At 39.3% G+C, this 17,569-nt stretch overlaps 1 protein-coding gene across 6 annotated transcripts in view; it reads left to right on the top strand.

Annotated features, from left to right (window-relative positions):
* Nucleotides 1-407: 407 nt before the first annotated feature.
* Nucleotides 408-17,569, top strand: part of KLHL24 (kelch like family member 24) — a 39,391-nt gene continuing 22,229 nt past the window's right edge. For 2 of the 6 annotated variants that reach the window (XM_029214693.1, XM_029214697.1), the window contains exons 1-4: nucleotides 408-474; nucleotides 5,237-5,367; nucleotides 6,794-6,835; nucleotides 10,601-11,581. In XM_029214693.1, coding sequence (XP_029070526.1) covers nucleotides 10,662-11,581 — 920 coding nt within the window. In that variant the 5' untranslated portion in view covers nucleotides 408-474; nucleotides 5,237-5,367; nucleotides 6,794-6,835; nucleotides 10,601-10,661. Of the gene's footprint in view, nucleotides 475-5,050; nucleotides 5,368-6,793; nucleotides 6,836-9,795; nucleotides 9,867-10,600; nucleotides 11,582-14,465; nucleotides 14,543-17,569 lie in introns of those variants that run through there. The other 4 variants (XM_029214694.1, XM_029214695.1, XM_029214696.1 and 1 more) reach the window with 4 other exon arrangements.

Below are 17,569 nucleotides of genomic sequence, written 5' to 3'. Positions count from 1 at the left end.
ATTTCCCGATTCTATACCAAGGGGTCAAATTAAAAGGTCTCTAAAGCCTGGTCCCAAACTCTAGGGTTCTGAGAATTCTTGATTATGTGCTTTTGCCTAGGGACGTGGCAATAAACATCCGACTGAGGTTTCCCACTAGGCTCCTAACACGGATGCAGTTTCTTAACCTATCTCTACTTAAAACTGTTTCCGAGTCAATAGCCCTTGGATTGGATCTCAAGCCCCACGTCCGACACCCGCCCTATAGCGGGAAATCCAAGCTGCCGGGGCGGCCACCCCCCCCCCCCGGAATAGGAACTACAACTCCCAGGGTCTCCTGGGGCGGGGGGCGCCCACTCGGATTGGCCAGGGTTGCGTGACGCTCAGTGTTTTGGCCCGGGCGGTCACATGTTTCCTTTGTTGTGAGGTGCGGAGGGACTGGTGGCTCGAGGAGACGCCGCCGCAGGAGACAGCGCTTCGCCGCCGGAAGCTAAGGTACGGCGGGGGCCGCCTCCAGCCTTCGCTGAGAGGTACCTGGGGATGACAGCTCCGGGACCGGCCGGAAGGCGAGGAACCGGCCAGAGCCGGGGGCGGAGGGGCGGCCGAGGTCTTGACCACGGGGATGTCTGCAGGAGGGAAGCCTGCGGCGGTCGGCCTCTCGGAGCCAGAGGAGGGGTCCGAGGAGAGATTGCGGGTGGGGCTGCAGGGCCCCTGTTTGGGGCGAGAGGTCTCCGGGGCTCCCCTGGGGGTTGTCAGCCCCGGTTCCGCAACCACACTCTGAAAGGAAGGGCACCCCCAACTCCTGGCACTACCGCCCCGGAACCGCGGCGTAGCTGGCGCACCCGCCGGGGGCGGGTTGGGAGGGGCATGGCCGCCGGGGCGGGGGGTAACAGGTGCGGGTCACCCTGGGGGACGGGGAGCAGCTGGCGGACAGGGCTGGGGAGAGGGGTCCCGCATTTTGCCGATGGGCTTCGAACGGAACGTCGCTTTTTTAATCGAAGGTAGCGCTGAGAATGCGAAGGTCTGAAATCAAACCTTCCCGCTTGGTGGGGGCGACAGTTTGATCCTAACAGGGAGGACTGACGGGTCAAGTTAGGTCCCAGGGCTGCAGGCTAGAGAATCCCCATTAAAGCAGTTGCGAAATGTGCTCGGCGCCGTCACCTGACCGTTACCCCCGCCCCCTCCGCCAGCGAGCCTTTGTTTACCACCGCTCGCCTGGGGGCCCGCTCCGGGAGCCCGGCCCTGGAAAGAAGGTCCCGCGGAAGCGGGCGCGGGCGGGGGAGCGGGCGTTCCGTCGGCGGAGTCCCCGCCTAATCTCCCCTGTCCACCACTCCAGGCCTCGGTTTCTTAATTTAGTTCCTAATGGCCCCGCCCCCAGGTTCTGGACACTCGGGGCGAAGACTGTTAACGCGGCGGGGATTGGGGCCCTGCGGGTGCTTTCGGGCGGAACGACTGAGCGAGTTCCGAGTGTTTATTGGTGGGTGTCTTGTCGCGAGGTGGACTTGCCCAGGCAGTTCTTCCCCGCCCCCTTGAAGGTGATCTGGAGGACACGCGGGAGCGCGCGCTCGCCTCTTGTGCAGCTGCGACCCGAGCGGAGCATCTGGCGGCGCGCGCTGCAGAGCCGGGGGACTCGGGAGCTAAGCCCAGCTGACCCGCTATCCTTTGGTGGCTGCCGCGGCTTCTGCCTGAGCCTGTTCTGGGGCCCGCGGAGGACCGGAAAATTATTCCTCTTTAACTCCTGTCGCCCTGTCTACCCAGATGGTGGGAAGAAAGCCATCAGGCGAATTAGTTCCTGCCTATTCTGTAAACAGGGTTTAAATAGCTAAATAAGGACCGTAAAGCCACATTTTAGAGTGCCTCACGGTCACCCCTGAGGCAGCGACCTTACGCAGTTAATGTTAGTGGATTTTAATGATTAATCACTTGCTCTCTTGAACAGCTTTTTAAAAATCATCTCTTAGTATTTGCAGCTACAGACTGTTTATGTCCACCGGCGAGGTTGGTTTTTGTCAAATACGTAAAATAGATGAAAAATCTGCTTGCTGTCGACTAAGATGTAAAATTAGAATTCCATTTTTAAAAAAAATAACTTGAGGATATCCTCCCCCCCGCCCCCCCAAAAAAAGTTAAGATTCTTCTATACCCCGGTTTAGACGAGTTGTTTCCTTGTTTGGGGGATTATAGCTCACTCTTCTATGATGACAGTAATAAAATCTACAAGAACAAATCATTTTAGCCACAGTGTGTTGAAGATGCGGTTTTCCTAATCTGTGATTTAATAGGTAACTTGGGTTTTATCAGATTTTATTTTCCTATAAATCTGTAGGAATTCACCCAAGACAGTGCATTTCTGTAGGAGGTAGATTGAGCACCCTGAGTGAAGCAGGAATTGACTATGAACAGTTCTCATTGTATGCATTCTTAACTTATTTTTAAAATTCAAGTTGGGATGACTATGCCCGAAGGAGCAGCTTCTGTGATCCTGAACTGCCTCATCTCTTGTGCATTGAAGGCATTTAACATTTCTAAATAAGTACAAGTTGCAAACCTCTAACCTTTGTAAAAAATAAAACCACCACTCATAAGCCCACTTATCCAGACAAAGCCTGCTTATCCAGACAAACCTGTTTAGTCTCTAAACAGGAAGAAGAAACAATATTCTGAGTTGGAGTTTACTATCAGCTTTAATTTAAACTTTCTTGGCTTTTGTCCAAGTTGCTAAAACCTTAATGCTCTTTCAGAAAACTTTGTATTAGTTTCTTTGTTTTTCTGCCATTTTATTAAAACCCAAAGTTCAAGCCTGTGAAAAACAAATACTATTCATTAAATGAGGGACTGCAGTTATTTTTTTGTATATACTCCTTTTTTTTAAAATATTTATTTGGCTGCACCAGGTCTTAGTTGCAGCACGGGGGGGTCTCTTAGTTGCAGCATGCGGGATCTAGTTTCCTGACCAGGGATCGAAATCTGGCCCCCTGCATTGGGAGCGCAGAATCTTAACCACTGGACCACCAGAGAAGTCCCTGTATGTACTTTTTTCTTACCTAGGAATTTGGGACATCCTTTTTCAATAAATATTTAAGTATGGACTGTATAAAAAATGTAAATAAAATATCCTAGTATATCCTCATAAGTATATGAAATATATAAGCATATATATTTTGTATGATTCTATTTCTGTTGTGACTGAAACAAAGAGTATGTGGCCACTTGACAACTGTTGATATTTTAAAACACTATTCTTTCTTCTATTAAACACAATAGCTAGGGGCTTCCCTGGTGGCGCAGTGGTTGGGAGTCTGCCTGCCGATGCAGGGGACACGGGTTCATGCCCTGGTCCGGGAAGATCCCACATGCCGCGGAGCGGCTGGTCCCGTGAGCCATAGCCGCTGACCCTGCACGTCTGGAGCCTGTGCTCCGCAATGAGAGAGGCCACAACAGGGAGTGGCCTGCGTACCGCAAAAAAAAACAAACAAACAATAGCTAAACTAGCTTTTTTAAATTAAAGTTTGTCACTCTGCCTAAATTCATCACCCAGGGGCTACAATTTTTCAGCATTTGGCACATCTTAAAGTCTACCAAATTGATGTCTAAAAGTCATTAGGCTTTGCTCTTTACTCAGTGCTTTCTAAAACTTACTTCGGTAAATAATTTGTATCACCACTAAGGTAAATAAAAATCACTGACTTCAAAGTGCTTTTATCCATAGAGAGGTCACGAAAAATATTGGATCTCAAACTTGTTCAAGTGGCAGAGTACTGGGTCATGTCCTTGCAGATTTAATTAATTCTAATAAGAGAACCAAAAACAATTTTTTAAAAAAAATGTATTGTGTTTATTTTTATTTTTGGCTGCGTTGGGTCTTCGTTGCTGCGCGCGGGCTTTCTCTAGTCGTGGCAAGCGGGGGCTACTCTTCGTTGCCATGCTCAGGCTTCTCATTGCGGTGGTTTCTCATTGCGGTGGCTTCTCATTGCGGAGCACAGGCTCTAGGTGTGCAGGCTTCAGTAGTTGTGGCTCGCGGGCTCTAGAGCACAGGTTCAGTAGTTGTGGCACATGGGCTTAGTTGCTCTGCGACATGTGGGATCTTCCTGGACCAGGGCTCGAACCCGTGTCCCCTGCATTGGCAGGTGGATTCTTAACCACTGAATCACCAGGGAAGCCCCCAAAAACAATTTCGCTAAAAGAAAACATAACTATATATCTACAGGTCTTAAGATTTTAAAATAAAACAATGCATTAGATATCTTCTAGCAAGATAAAACCAAGGACATTAAGTTTACATGTCAAGTAGGCTCAATAGGACAGCTTTATATCAAGTATGATGATTAACAATTTTTTTTTCTTCCTTTGGGGGTTGGGGAATATTAGTAGCCAAAAGTTTTAAAGCAAGGGAGAGAAACAGTGAATGGATAAGTTCAATTTTTTTGTTCTGTGATTTGGGAGAAGACAGTATTCTTTTTTCAGTTATAGAACCATAATTGTTTAGTCTGGCACATTGCTTAAGAACTCCTAAATTTTTCATCATCAGATACCTCTTATTTCTCTTTCTCTCATTAATCAAAGTAATAATGTATTGACTATTTCAGGTTCATGTAAACAAGGGATAATTACTTGCTATAATTCTAGACAAAGAAATTTAAGAGGTTTTTTTTGGTTTCTGATATCTTATGGTGAGTAAGTATGTTATTGGTGGTTTCATTAAGAAAAAGAGAAATGTTGAAAATAACAGCTTGAAGACTGGACTTTAGGTGTTGCATTTGTAAAATTTGGTTCAGGAACCACTACTCCAAGAGTAAAGGTTTAAATTGAAGAGTATAAATTTACAACTTTTAAAAAGTGGTCATTAAATAGAATGGTTCAAATAAATTAGCGTTTGAGAAAATGTGGTGAAAAAAACTGCTTGGTTTCAGATACTTCCATGTTAAATATTTCCTAGTTATTTTTAAATAATAGATTTACTATGTTACAGTGTTTTCTGACTTTCCTTCTGTTGAGTTACTGTATATCTTTAAAGATAAAACTCTTATTCTTTAGTAATTTTGCTGTTTCTGCTATGTTGTTCTTCATTCAAAGTTCAATTTGAGAAAATGGAGTAGTGTGGAGCATAGCATGTAGCAATTCATTACTGCAAGTTGCAGGGACCATGTTAGTCAAAATGTTGTTAGTTTCCTTTTCCATCTGGTGTTTCTTAGTCTTTGTAAACTCCTCACTAATCCATGCTATCTTAAGGCTAATAGTAACTTGTTTCTTTGTATAGGGGTCCTGCATGCTAAAGGAAAAATAAGCTTGATTGCAGTTCTACACTCTAAAATCAATTCTGATACTATATAACACCTTTGGACCTTGTACACTGACCTCCTCGGTCCCTAGCCCTTACTGATTAGGTTGGTAAGTATTACCTAAAAACCCTGCAGAAAATGCCCGGGTGAGTTGCCTTGCCCTTCTACTCCTTAAGGTATAATTCTAGACTAGATCAGTCATGAGAGAATGTATTCCCATTTGCACTCCAGCAGAAAAACAATTTGTGTTTTCTGCTAGAGAAACACTGAGAATTTGAATCTATTGTACTATCAATCTTTGAGTTCTTGTTTGATTCTAATCTTAGCCAACCCCACAGCATCTAAAATTGGATCTGAATCCAATATTCACCACCCCAGTGGCAGACAGGGGGTAGGCTCTCTAGAAATGTTTCTTGAATTGACTCGAATCCCTACATTGGCTCAGGATCTTATTGTCTTATTGGGGGAAAAACTTACTTAGCTAGGACTAACAATCCCCTAATTTGACCAAGTTGAAATATTCTTTACCAAGATATACACAAGTTAGATTGACTTCTGCAAATAAGGAAACAAGCAAGATAACATTCACTTCGCAATCAAACAATAATCAGGGTATAGAGAGATGTGTGTTTGTGCATACATGTAGAAAAAAATCAGTAGTCCATATCTTGGTTTTCTGGATCCACTTTTGAATTTGCCTAAACTTGTTAAGAATTTATGAGTTCTATTTATAGATATCTAGGCCAGAAACCAGAATCACTTGTGCTTAAATACTGTTGGTATTCTGTGTACAGTTCAAGGTTCCAGTATTCTCTCTTAAGCATTCCTCTCTTCCCCTTCCAACAACAACAATGAAAAATTGTGCTGAATTGGTTGGTTTCTACAGGTACTAAAGTCTATAAGGATCAAAAAAGCAGAAGAAATATGCATTTATATACTAAAAGATTTAACATAATTACTTGATAAGCATGGTGATTCTATATGGATAATCTAGATAACTAAGAATTAAAAACCGAAATGTTTTTTCCTGAATTACCCTGAATACTTGAGATTTTGTCATTGCTTTCATAGTTATATAAAATATATAATGACTAAACTGTTTGCTTTGGGTAGTATTGATAGACCAACTCAGAATTATTTAATGACCCCAAACTCAGATGAAACATTAGTTACCAGACATTCTTCAAATATCCAGTGCAGAGTTATCATAGGATATGTTTCTTCATCTCAATTCCACCGTTAGCTTGATGTTGACATGAATATTTATTTACTCATCTTTCACTCAAGAAACCTTACTGCAGGATAAAATTGTCAAGTAAGGAAGTTGATAAATAAGGAAACTATTTTAGATACAGCATAAAGTTATTAATTTGCTTTAAGGATTATTCAGGATTGGTTTTTCTATGCAGAAGTAAACTTCCAGTCACAAACTGAAATCTACTAAAACCTTCTTTCAACATATTAGTAAATAACACCGATTATATACAAAGTGATTACTATCTGATTTATGTGTTGCTGTTTTCCATTTATTTTAGGTGTGGAAAAACTGGGGCTTTGATCAAGCAAATGCTAAAAAGGTATTATATTTATAACGTTTATAAACTCTCTAAGCATTGTTATTAGAAAATGTAAATCATTTTCCTTCAACCAGGGGTCACAGACCATCAGAGTAACAGGGAACAATTCTATCCTCAAGATCAGATAGGAAGGCAGCATCACAGACTTTTCTGTTACCAAATAAACTTCTTTTTTTTCTTTTAATAAATTTATTTATTTTTGGATGTGTTGGGTCTTCGTTGCTGCATGCAGGCTTTCTCTAGTTGAGAGCGCAGGCTCAGTGGTTGTGGCTCATGGGCTTAGTTGCTCCGTGGCATGAGGGATCTTCCCGGAACAGGGCTCAAACCCATCTCCCCTGCATTGGCAGGCAGCTTCTTAACCACTGTGCCACCAGGGAAGCCCTCAAATAAACTGTTTACACACTCCTTTCTACTCCTTCCGAATATCCTCAGTCCCTATTCTACCGTTTCTCCAGTCCAAAAGACACTAAAATAAGTTATCTCCCTTCATTTTTCTGGGACATAGGCCAAAAACAGGTAATTTTTAAATCTGCCTAGCAATCTGAAACTAGGTCTACAACATTTATGAGTTCTGTAGTTGGAAATAAACTCTAGAGTACTCTTAACCAGAAGAATCTTTCTCTTAAAAATCTTCCTTTCAAGTGAGAGTTTAGTTCCAAGAATAAAGCTCCTGAGGAAATGAGAGAAAGAAAGGAATACTACCTTTTCTAGACAAATTATGTGTCTTTGGCAGTCAGTCATTGAGAGTCCAGTCACCCTTGCATCCACTAACTTATGTAGGTATTATTTTCAGTCATTATATTTCTTGGGAACAAACATTGTCGTCATGTTTTGCCTACTTATTTACTACTTTTTCCTGATGGGAATAATGATGCTTTGATATTTGCTAAATTTTTAGAAGAATTCAGTCTAATTTTAAAGTCTACTGAATTACATTTGGAAGCCCAAAGGATACACTCTGAAATGCATCTCATATTCCTAAGACACAATTGCATAAATCATTTAGTGTGTCATCAATACAAAGAGTTTATATTTCATGCTGTTGTGGACTAGTTCATGGAAGAGTTCTCAGAAAGTCCAGAGAAAGTGAGGCTGTCCAAAAAGCCACACAGAAGCTTCTTGGAAGGAAATAGCCCAGATCTATGAGATAGTCTCTTTTACATACAAAGCAGTAGACAAGTATCTTGTTGCTGTTGAATGCATTTAATACCAGGTGATTTTATAGCTATTCTAATTCAGGATTTTCTGGTAAAGCAGTGGAAGACCTCTTGGCGGTCAACAATCAAAGAAAATAGCCATGAGAATTCATGGGCAGAAAATAGCATAAAAAGACCTTTAACTCATATAAAATTTTAATCAGCCTTATATTAATCCAACTCACTCAATATGCTATCCCCAAATTTATCAGATACAGATACAGTAAGATACCAGATAACGAATACCAGATACAGTAAAATTATTGGATACAGAAAGCAGAGTGTCTTTTCATTTATGTTTTCCTACTTGTCCCTTTTAGCCAAAGGGAAATTCTTAGTACTTGCAGTATGTTATTTTGTTTTGCATTCTGAACACATTTTCATTTAAACTTTGAGAAAGCAAAAATGTATGGGGGCTTTCCTGGTGGCACAGTGGTTAAGAATCCGCCTGCCAATGCAGGGGACACGGGTTTGACCCCTGGTCTGGGAAGATCCCACATGCCACGGAGCAACTAAGCCCATGTGCCACAACTACTGAGCCTGTGCTCTAGAGCCCATGAGCCACAACTGCTGAGCCCACACACCACAACTACTGAAGCCCATGTGCCTAGAGCCCGTGCTCCTCAACAAGAGAAGCCACCACAATGAGAAGCCTGCACTTTGCAACAAAGAGTAGCCCCCGCTCGCCGCGACTAGAGAAAGCCCGCTCACAGCAATGAAGACCCAGTGCAGCCAAAATTAAAAATAAATAAATTTATATATTTTTAAAATGTATGGAGGTAGAAGCCAATTACAGATAACACTTTGGATCACATATCAAGTTATAGAGATTTGTGAAAAGAGAGTAGGAGTAGAAGAACCACCTTAAAAATCAAAATTTAAGAGAACTGATAGCTATAGTCCAGTGCCTCAATCCATCAGTTACCTATTCAGAGCCGTTTTTGAGGGAGATTTGAGGATGTTTCTTATCAGTGAAAGGGAGCAGGGCATAAATAACATACATTTAAAAAAATCTAAAAACCCAGTACTATATAATTATAGTGCCGATTTTGGGTAAAATAGAGGAAGACAGAAGATAAATAAATACTTATCATTTGACATACATGCCTCCTTTTTTCTATGCCTAGATGCAATGATACTTAAATTTTTTTATTTTCTTTGCGTATTTTTAAAAATATTTATTTATTTGGTTGTGGCAGGTGGGCTCCTTAGTTGTGGCACATGGGCTCCTTAGTTGCGGCTCACCAGCTTCTTGGTTGCAGCATGTCGGCTCCTTAGTTGCAGCATGCATATGGGATCTAGTTCCCTGACCAGTGATCGAACCCGGGACCCCTGTATTGGGAGTGCAGAGTCTTATCCACTGCATCCCTCTTTGCATATGTTTTTTGTTTGTATGTTTTTTGTGTATTTTTTTTCCTTTTCCAGCAGTAAAAACATTTATACATACATACATCTATACTATAAGTTGTGCCTACGTAGCATACAGAGAGCTTCATAAGTCTCCCGGCTGCTTTAGATAAAAATTCTTAGAGACTTACCTAGAATGGGGAGAATCTGAGAAAAATTCTTATCAGATACCCCTAGTCCAGCTCTAACTCTTGCTTCAGTTTTTTTTTTAACATCTTTATTGGAGTATAATTGCTTTACAATGGTGTGTTAGTTTCTGCTGTATGACAAAATGAATCAGCTATACATATACATATATCCCCATATCTCCTCCCTCTTGTGTCTCCCTCCCACCCTCCCTATCCCACCCCTCTAGGTGGACACACAGCACCAAGCTGATCTCCCTGTGCTATGCGGCTGCTTCCCACTAGCTATCTGTTTTACATTTGGTAGTGTATTTATACCCATTTGCATATGTTTTGATATCTGCTTTTTAGTTACTATCTGGTTAATGCTTCCCCGTGTCATTAAATAGTCTATATAGTTTTTAATGGCTGCAGGGACTGTGTTCCATCCTTAATATGTACTATGGTTTAACTAATCCGCTATTGTAGGGTACTTAGGTTGTTTTAAGTATTTTCTATTAATACAGCATTGAACAACTATAGATAAATCTTTCCGTATAATCCTGATTATTTCCTTAGGATAGATTGCTAGAAAACAATCTATCTACTTACTGTTCAAACAACATACATATTTTTAAAGGCCATTGATAGATATAGCTGAATTCTTCTTAGCAGCACTATGTTAAAATAATAAACATTTATATTAGGGTTTGAATGTACTCAAGTTCTGTGTCTTACAGCATTCTGACTTAACTCTACATTCAGTAACTGAAACCCAGTTGTGTAAAAGGGAAACAGAAGGTTATTAGTAATTCACAACTTACATAGCATCTTTTCAACTGGGGGGGTTTAGGGACTACTATTGCAAATTACCTCTAATGTTCTAATTGTATAAATTTTTATTTATCAGTTTTTATTAAAATGAGATATAGTGCTCTAAAGCCTGTATGAAATATATTGATTGTGTAATTTTATTGTAGTGTTTACATCAAAATGAAATGTCAGTTGAGTACTGAACTTTCTACATATTGAAATGGGTTAATTTTTTTTACTTTTAGCCACATAAGGAAGATCCTTAACAGTTATTTCTCAACAATTATATAGTCAACTGATGTAACAATGGTACTAATATTGGGACGAAGACTAAACAGAGAGGATCTCGGAGTGCGTGATTCACCAGCAACAAAGCGTAAAGTTTTTGAAATGGACCCTAAATCTCTGACAGGCCGTGAGTTTTTTGACTTCTCTTCAGGATCATCCCATGCTGAAAACATACTCCAGATATTTAATGAATTCCGAGATAGTCGTTTGTTCACAGATGTTATCATTTGTGTGGAAGGAAAAGAATTTCCTTGCCATAGAGCTGTTCTCTCAGCCTGTAGTAGCTACTTCAGAGCTATGTTTTGTAATGACCACAGGGAAAGCCGAGAAATGTTGGTTGAGATCAATGGTATTTTAGCTGAAGCTATGGAATGTTTTTTGCAGTATGTTTATACTGGAAAAGTGAAGATCACTACAGAAAATGTACAGTATCTCTTTGAAACATCAAGCCTTTTTCAGATTAGTGTTCTCCGTGATGCATGTGCCAAGTTCTTGGAGGAGCAACTTGATCCTTGCAATTGCTTAGGAATCCAGCGCTTTGCTGATACCCATTCCCTCAAAACACTCTTCACAAAATGCAAGCATTTTGCATTACAGACTTTTGAGGATGTGTCCCAGCATGAAGAATTTCTTGAGCTTGACAAAGATGAACTTATTGATTATATTTGTAGTGATGAACTTGTCATTGGCAAAGAGGAGATGGTTTTTGAAGCCGTCATGCGTTGGGTCTATCGTGCTGTTGATCTGAGAAGACCACTGTTACATGAGCTCCTGACACATGTGAGACTCCCTCTGTTGCATCCCAACTACTTTGTTCAAACAGTTGAGGTGGACCAACTGATCCAGAATTCTCCTGAGTGTTATCAGCTGTTGCATGAAGCAAGACGGTACCACATACTTGGGAATGAAATGATGTCCCCAAGGACAAGGCCACGCAGGTAAGAAGACTGTTTACATATTAACTACAACATAATTAACAAAAATTTTTGTTTTTAAAATATTTTAAAACTTCCTGAGTGTAATCTCAGTGTAGTCATTTATATGTATCATCCGCATGCTGCTTTATATAATTTGAGATTTGTTTTGGATTACAAATCATTAGAATTTCTCTGCCAGTGAAGACTAGATTCAACAATAGCATTTTTCGTTACTGTTATTCTGAGCTACGAGATGGCACTGCAGAGGGTCTTTGCAGCTATGTATGTTTCAACATATTTCTTTAATTTCTCTTAACCTTTGTAGGGTAACAAATTTATTCCACTTTTTTTTTCCCTAAAGATCTTTGGATGTAAGGTAGCTAGACTTTGTTAGACTCTGTTGGACTGCCTCTACTTATAAAAAACAATTTGTATATTCACAGACTAACCGTTTTCCTAACAGACAGCATGAAATATAGAGGTGAAGTAAGTAAGCTAATATAGATGGAGGGGTTTCTCAGATGTAAAACCAAGGCTTCAGATCTTTTCTCATTGCCACAGTTACTAGATTTAAAACACCTATAGATTTTAATTCATAAACTGTAGAAAAATAATCTCTATGCCTCAATAAGGGAAGGAATAGTATTAAACGTGTTTTACTGTGAATAAGCCAAAATTGGCTATTGTGAGAAATATTATAGTAAAGAATCTTTTAAATATTTTTCTAACAAAGCTAACTTTTTTGGTGTGTGTGGTAAAAAACACATAACATAAAATTTACCATCCTAACCATTTTTAAGTGTACTGTTTAATAGTGTTAAATATATTCACATTGTGTGAAACTGATGTTTATTTTCCCATACCATCTCCACTTTTTCTATAAATTTACTATAGCGTAGCTCTCAAACCACAATTTTGGCATTGATTTTGATTATCATTCTTTTGGCATGTGATTAAAATTCAGCATATTGTGAGATAGCATGTTTTTAATTAAAATTCAGCATATTGTGAGATAACATGTCTTTAAAATCTACACTAGTTTGGATATAGCAATATTTAATCTGTTTCTTCATATGTAAAATGAAAATTATGAAAAATGGTGCTTACTTCACAGGTTTTGCCATTGAAACTATTTAATGCAGTAATCCTTAAGCTTCTCAGCATAGAAAGTGGTACATAGGAAGTGCTTTAAAAATTGGCCATTATTATTTATATAGTGTAGTGTTGGTCTGACCCACTTTAAGAAAACTCCCAGTACTTGACAGTCTGAACTTCTTTATAAATTGGATACAATATTGAGTAACTATTATTACAAAAATTAACGTAGGGGCTTCCCTGGTGGCGCAGTGGTTGGGAATCTGCCTGCCAACGCAGGGGACACGGGTTCGAGCCCTGGTCTGGGAAGATCCCACATGCCGTGGAGCAACTAAGCCCATGAGCCACAACTACTGAGCCTGCGCGTCTGGAGCCTGTGCTCCACAACGGGAGAGGCCGCGACAGTGAGAGGCCCGCGCACCACAATGAAGAGTGGCCCCCACTCACCGCAACTGGAGAAAGCCCTCGCACAGAAACGAAGACCCAACACAGCCAAAAATAAATTTATTTAAAAAAAAAATGAACGTAATATTTCTTCGTATTAGGGTTAGAGTGCATTTTCTCTTCAAAGTCAGGCTACTTTAGTTAAAAGTAATTGTTTTATAAGAAAGAAATATAAGGACTTCCTAGTGATGCAGTGGTTAAGAATCCGCCTGCCAATGCAGGGGACACGGATTTGACCCCTGGTCTGGGAAGAACCCACATGCTGCGGAGCGACTAAGCCCGTGAGCCACAACAGCTGAGCCTGCACTCTAGAGCCTGTGAGCCACAAATACTGAGCCCGTGCACCACAACTACTGAAGCCCACGCGCCTAGAGCCCGTGCTCCGCAATGAAGAGTAGCCCCCATTTGCCGCAACTAGAGAAAGCCTGCACGCAGCGACGAAGACCCAACGCAGCCAAAAAAAAAAAAAAACAAATTAAAAAAAAAGAAATATAAACTACTTTACTCCTAGTCTTTTAACAAAGAACAAAAACTGCAGTTTTATTCTATAAAATATACTGATGATTTTTTTTAAGTTCTTCCATTTAGGACTGTTAAGAGACTTTGGCTGAGCCTGAGAATGTGACAGATCAAGGTTCTTAAATGTATTACTTAAGAAAGCTAAACAGCTTTGGGGCTGTTCCAGAACTTTTCTGGGCAAACAGGGTCTTTCCAAGGGTAGAATCGTATAGTTTTACAAACAGAATCCCCTGTGGTAGGCAGAATGGTTTTGGGTCAAATAGAGTTAATAATATCTATCCCCCATATCTCCCATCTGCATAGGATTAGAATAGGGACCAAGGAATATATGTTGTAGAATCAAAAGTCATTTATATTAAAATTATTTGTTTATAAAGATATGACCGGAATGAAATCAGAGTGCAGCCTAAAGGTAATTAGGCTTACGTTATAACTAGAGAATTTTCTGATTTTCTTAGTTATTTGATTTATAAAATTACAATTTTAAGGGAACCAATCCATTTCATACAGTGAAACACATCTATATAAGATTATGATATCACTTTTCTTTAGGAGGCCAGTAGGAAAAAAATCAAACTATAGTTTTATTGAATTTGCAAACTATTGTGAATATAATAGCAGATATTTATTTTATGTAAATCTTATATTTTATGTATTACGTGAGGAATCTGGAGGAATCCTTTATTTTACAACTCTGCCATCACCTTCTATCCTTTATATTCTGTCGTCCACTTACCTGTTACTGCATGTTAGTACTAATCACTACGAATTTCCTTATCTGAACAATATGTATTATTTATACAGGTTCTCATCTTTCTGAGAAGCTACAAACTTTGTAAGAGGAGTGATGCCTCCACTTCTTCAACTGCAGCTCACTCCTCTGACTTCTGCTCCAGTCAGTCTACTGAAACTCCTCTCAATCAGGTCATCAGTGACCTTCTATTTGTTATTTGTTAGCCTCTTTTCAGTCTCTATTCACCTTGATCTCTGTTTAGGATCTGACATTTTTAATTGCTTTAATCTGTCTTGAAACTCTCTTCCATTAGCTTCAGGAGTACAATTTCCCTCATGGTCCTCTTCTCCAGCTACTCATTTTCAATTTGATAGCGCTTTTTCTAGTGTCTGAAATGTTGATATTCCCTTGGTTAACCTCTCTTCGTCTTGCCTTGATACTTTCCTAGATGATCTCATCTATTCTCATGGTTTTGATTACCATGCTTGCTATTGACTATCAAAACTATATCTCCAGCCCAGACTTTTTCATTCATTCAATCATTCAGCCAATGTTTTTTTTTTAAATTATATACATATATAAAATATATATATTTACTTGAAGATGCATCTTTAAAACAATAACATAGGCAAAATTAACCTCAAAGTTAAGAATAATTCTTTCATATTATTTAATATCCAATCCATATTCATATTTCCCCAGTCTTTTCCAAACTGTCCTTTAATGAACCTGGATCCAGTCCAGGACTACTTATTGCATCTGGTTATTTCCATGAAGTCTTTTATTTCAAAACAGTTTCTTTTTTATGATTCTGACTTGTTCATGGTCAAGTTGTCCAGAAAAATATTCCACCTTCTGTATTAGTCTGATTGCTTCCTTATGGTTTCGCTTAGCTGCATTTAGCTGTTTCCTGGAAACTGGAAGTTAGCTTCAGCTCGATGGAGACAAGTTAAATATTTTTGATTAGAATTCATCCTAGGTAATGTATATATCACATTGCATCACATTGGGAGACATAGCGTATCTGGTTGTTCCACCATTAGTGATGGCAAAGATCAGCTCTGGATTAGGGCAGTGACAGTCCCATCCCACCACTGTGCAGTTAGGTTATACTCTTCACATCATCCAGTATTTCTTTAGTGTTTATTGTGTGCCAAGTATTTTCCAGAGCTCACGCCATACTGGATAGTCTACCTATATACACCCATGTGTCTCTTAAATGGCAGAAAAAACCCCAAGATACATTATATTAGAAATGGAGTGTGATGGCAGGTTTCTAGGAAGAGGATATAGAACATAAGATCATGAAAACTTTGATAATCGGTACTGCCAGTTGTAAACCTTGGGTATATAAAGAAGAAATAGTGGAGACCAATCACAGAAGGAGTAAAGCTTAGGAATAGTTGTTTTTACTAATATATGTTATACAACTTTACATTTCTGTACTAATGTATAATACTGTTTTTAATAAACACATGGTGCAAGCCCCACGATGTGTCAAAAGTACTGGCTTCAGAATCAGATAGACCTCTGGACTAGAACCTAGCTCTAATAACTAGTTAATTCTGTGATGCTGGGCAAAGCACTTTAACTTCTCTATGTGTCAGCTTCCTCATCTGTAAAATAAGCATAATACCATCTACCTTGTAAGATTGTTGTGAGGACTAGAACTGTCATATGAAAAATGCATAACCTAGTATTTGACACAAAAATGCTTAATAAAAATTATTGCTGGTTTCATGAATAATCAAAATACATTTTAAATTTGAGCTATACTTTATAGAATAGGAAATGTGGTTTGAGAGACAGAAATGCTTGCTATCAAATGGCTTATTTTAAGTATAAATTGTTCATACTATGGAAATATATCTGCCACACTCCATTAAACAATAGAGATAGCTAAGATTTAATAAGTTCATCACTTTGAGTTTGGAATTGGTTAATTAAGTACTTGTCTCTTCTAATACTTTCTACTACCTCTTGTCTGATAAGCAGTTACATGAAAATAGGAACCTGATTGTCACAATGAGGACAAGCTTCAAGTTCTTATTGAGTGAATCAGTGAGAAGACTAAGGTTAAGATTTTTTTTTAAGAAATAAAATTTTAGAACTGAGTGTTGTGAATTTTTGTTCCAGTCCCTCTTAAGACTGATAATCTACTATATCATCGGATGCATGATTTACCATTTTTATACATGTTAGTTCATTGTTATTTTGAATTCATTTTTACATAAAAGTACTGTATACATGCTTAATCTCACTCTACTTGACCCTTGATATATCAGTTCTCATCTCAAAGGATATCTCCCTGTTACCAGTATGTTTTAACTTTTTAGAAATATTCTTTGCATATAGAAGTGTGTGTGTGTGTGTGTGTGTGTGTACACATACGTCTCTACTGTTTTTTATACAGACAGTAGTGTACTTCTCTCACAGTTCCTGCACCTTGTTTTTAATCACTTAAAAATATCTTGGAGTTGGGCTTCCCTGGTGGCGCAGTGGTTGGGAGTCCGCCTGCCAATGCAGGGGACACGGGTTCGTGCCCTGGTCCGGGAAGATACCACATGCCGCGGAGCAGCTGGGCCCGTGAGCCATGGCCGCTGAGCCTGCGCGTCCGGAGCCTGTGCTCTGCAACGGGAGAGGCCACAACAGTGAGAGGCCCGCGTACCGAAAAAAAAAAAAAAAAATCTTGGAGGTTGTTCTATATTAGCACTTATAGGTCTTCATTCTTTTTTTTTTTTTACTCTTCATTATGGAAAATTTCAAATTCATTCTTTTTAAAGAGATGTATAGTATCACATTTATGGATACCATAATTTATTTAATCCATCCCTTGGTGATGGACATTTGGGTTGTTTCTAGATTTTTTTCATCGCAAACAGTGCTCAGTGAATATTCTTATACATATGTCTGATAGTTTATAGCATAAATTACTAGAAGTGGAATTGCTCAGTCAGAGGATATGTGCATTTTAAATTTTGGTAGATATTGTAAAAATTGACTTCCAATTTATACTTCATCTAAAAATACGAAAGTCCCTATTTCTTCACTCCTTTCCCAGCACAATGTATTATTAGTTTTTGTAAATCTTTGCTACTCTGGAAAGTGAAAATTTATATCCCATAATTTTGATTTGCCTTTCTTTAATGTGGAAGATTGCGCCTCTTTTCCTGAGTTTGAAAACCATCTGTAGGTTGTTTTTTTCTGCAGTTCATTGA

The sequence above is a fragment of the Monodon monoceros genome, unplaced genomic scaffold, assembly GCF_005190385.1.
Source record: "Monodon monoceros isolate NGI ecotype Baffin Bay Population unplaced genomic scaffold, NGI_Narwhal_1 Super_Scaffold_11, whole genome shotgun sequence".
Classification (NCBI taxonomy): domain Eukaryota; kingdom Metazoa; phylum Chordata; class Mammalia; order Artiodactyla; family Monodontidae; genus Monodon; species Monodon monoceros.
The sequence above is the reverse complement of the archived record's forward strand: the minus strand, read 5'-3'. Positions and strand labels throughout refer to the sequence as shown.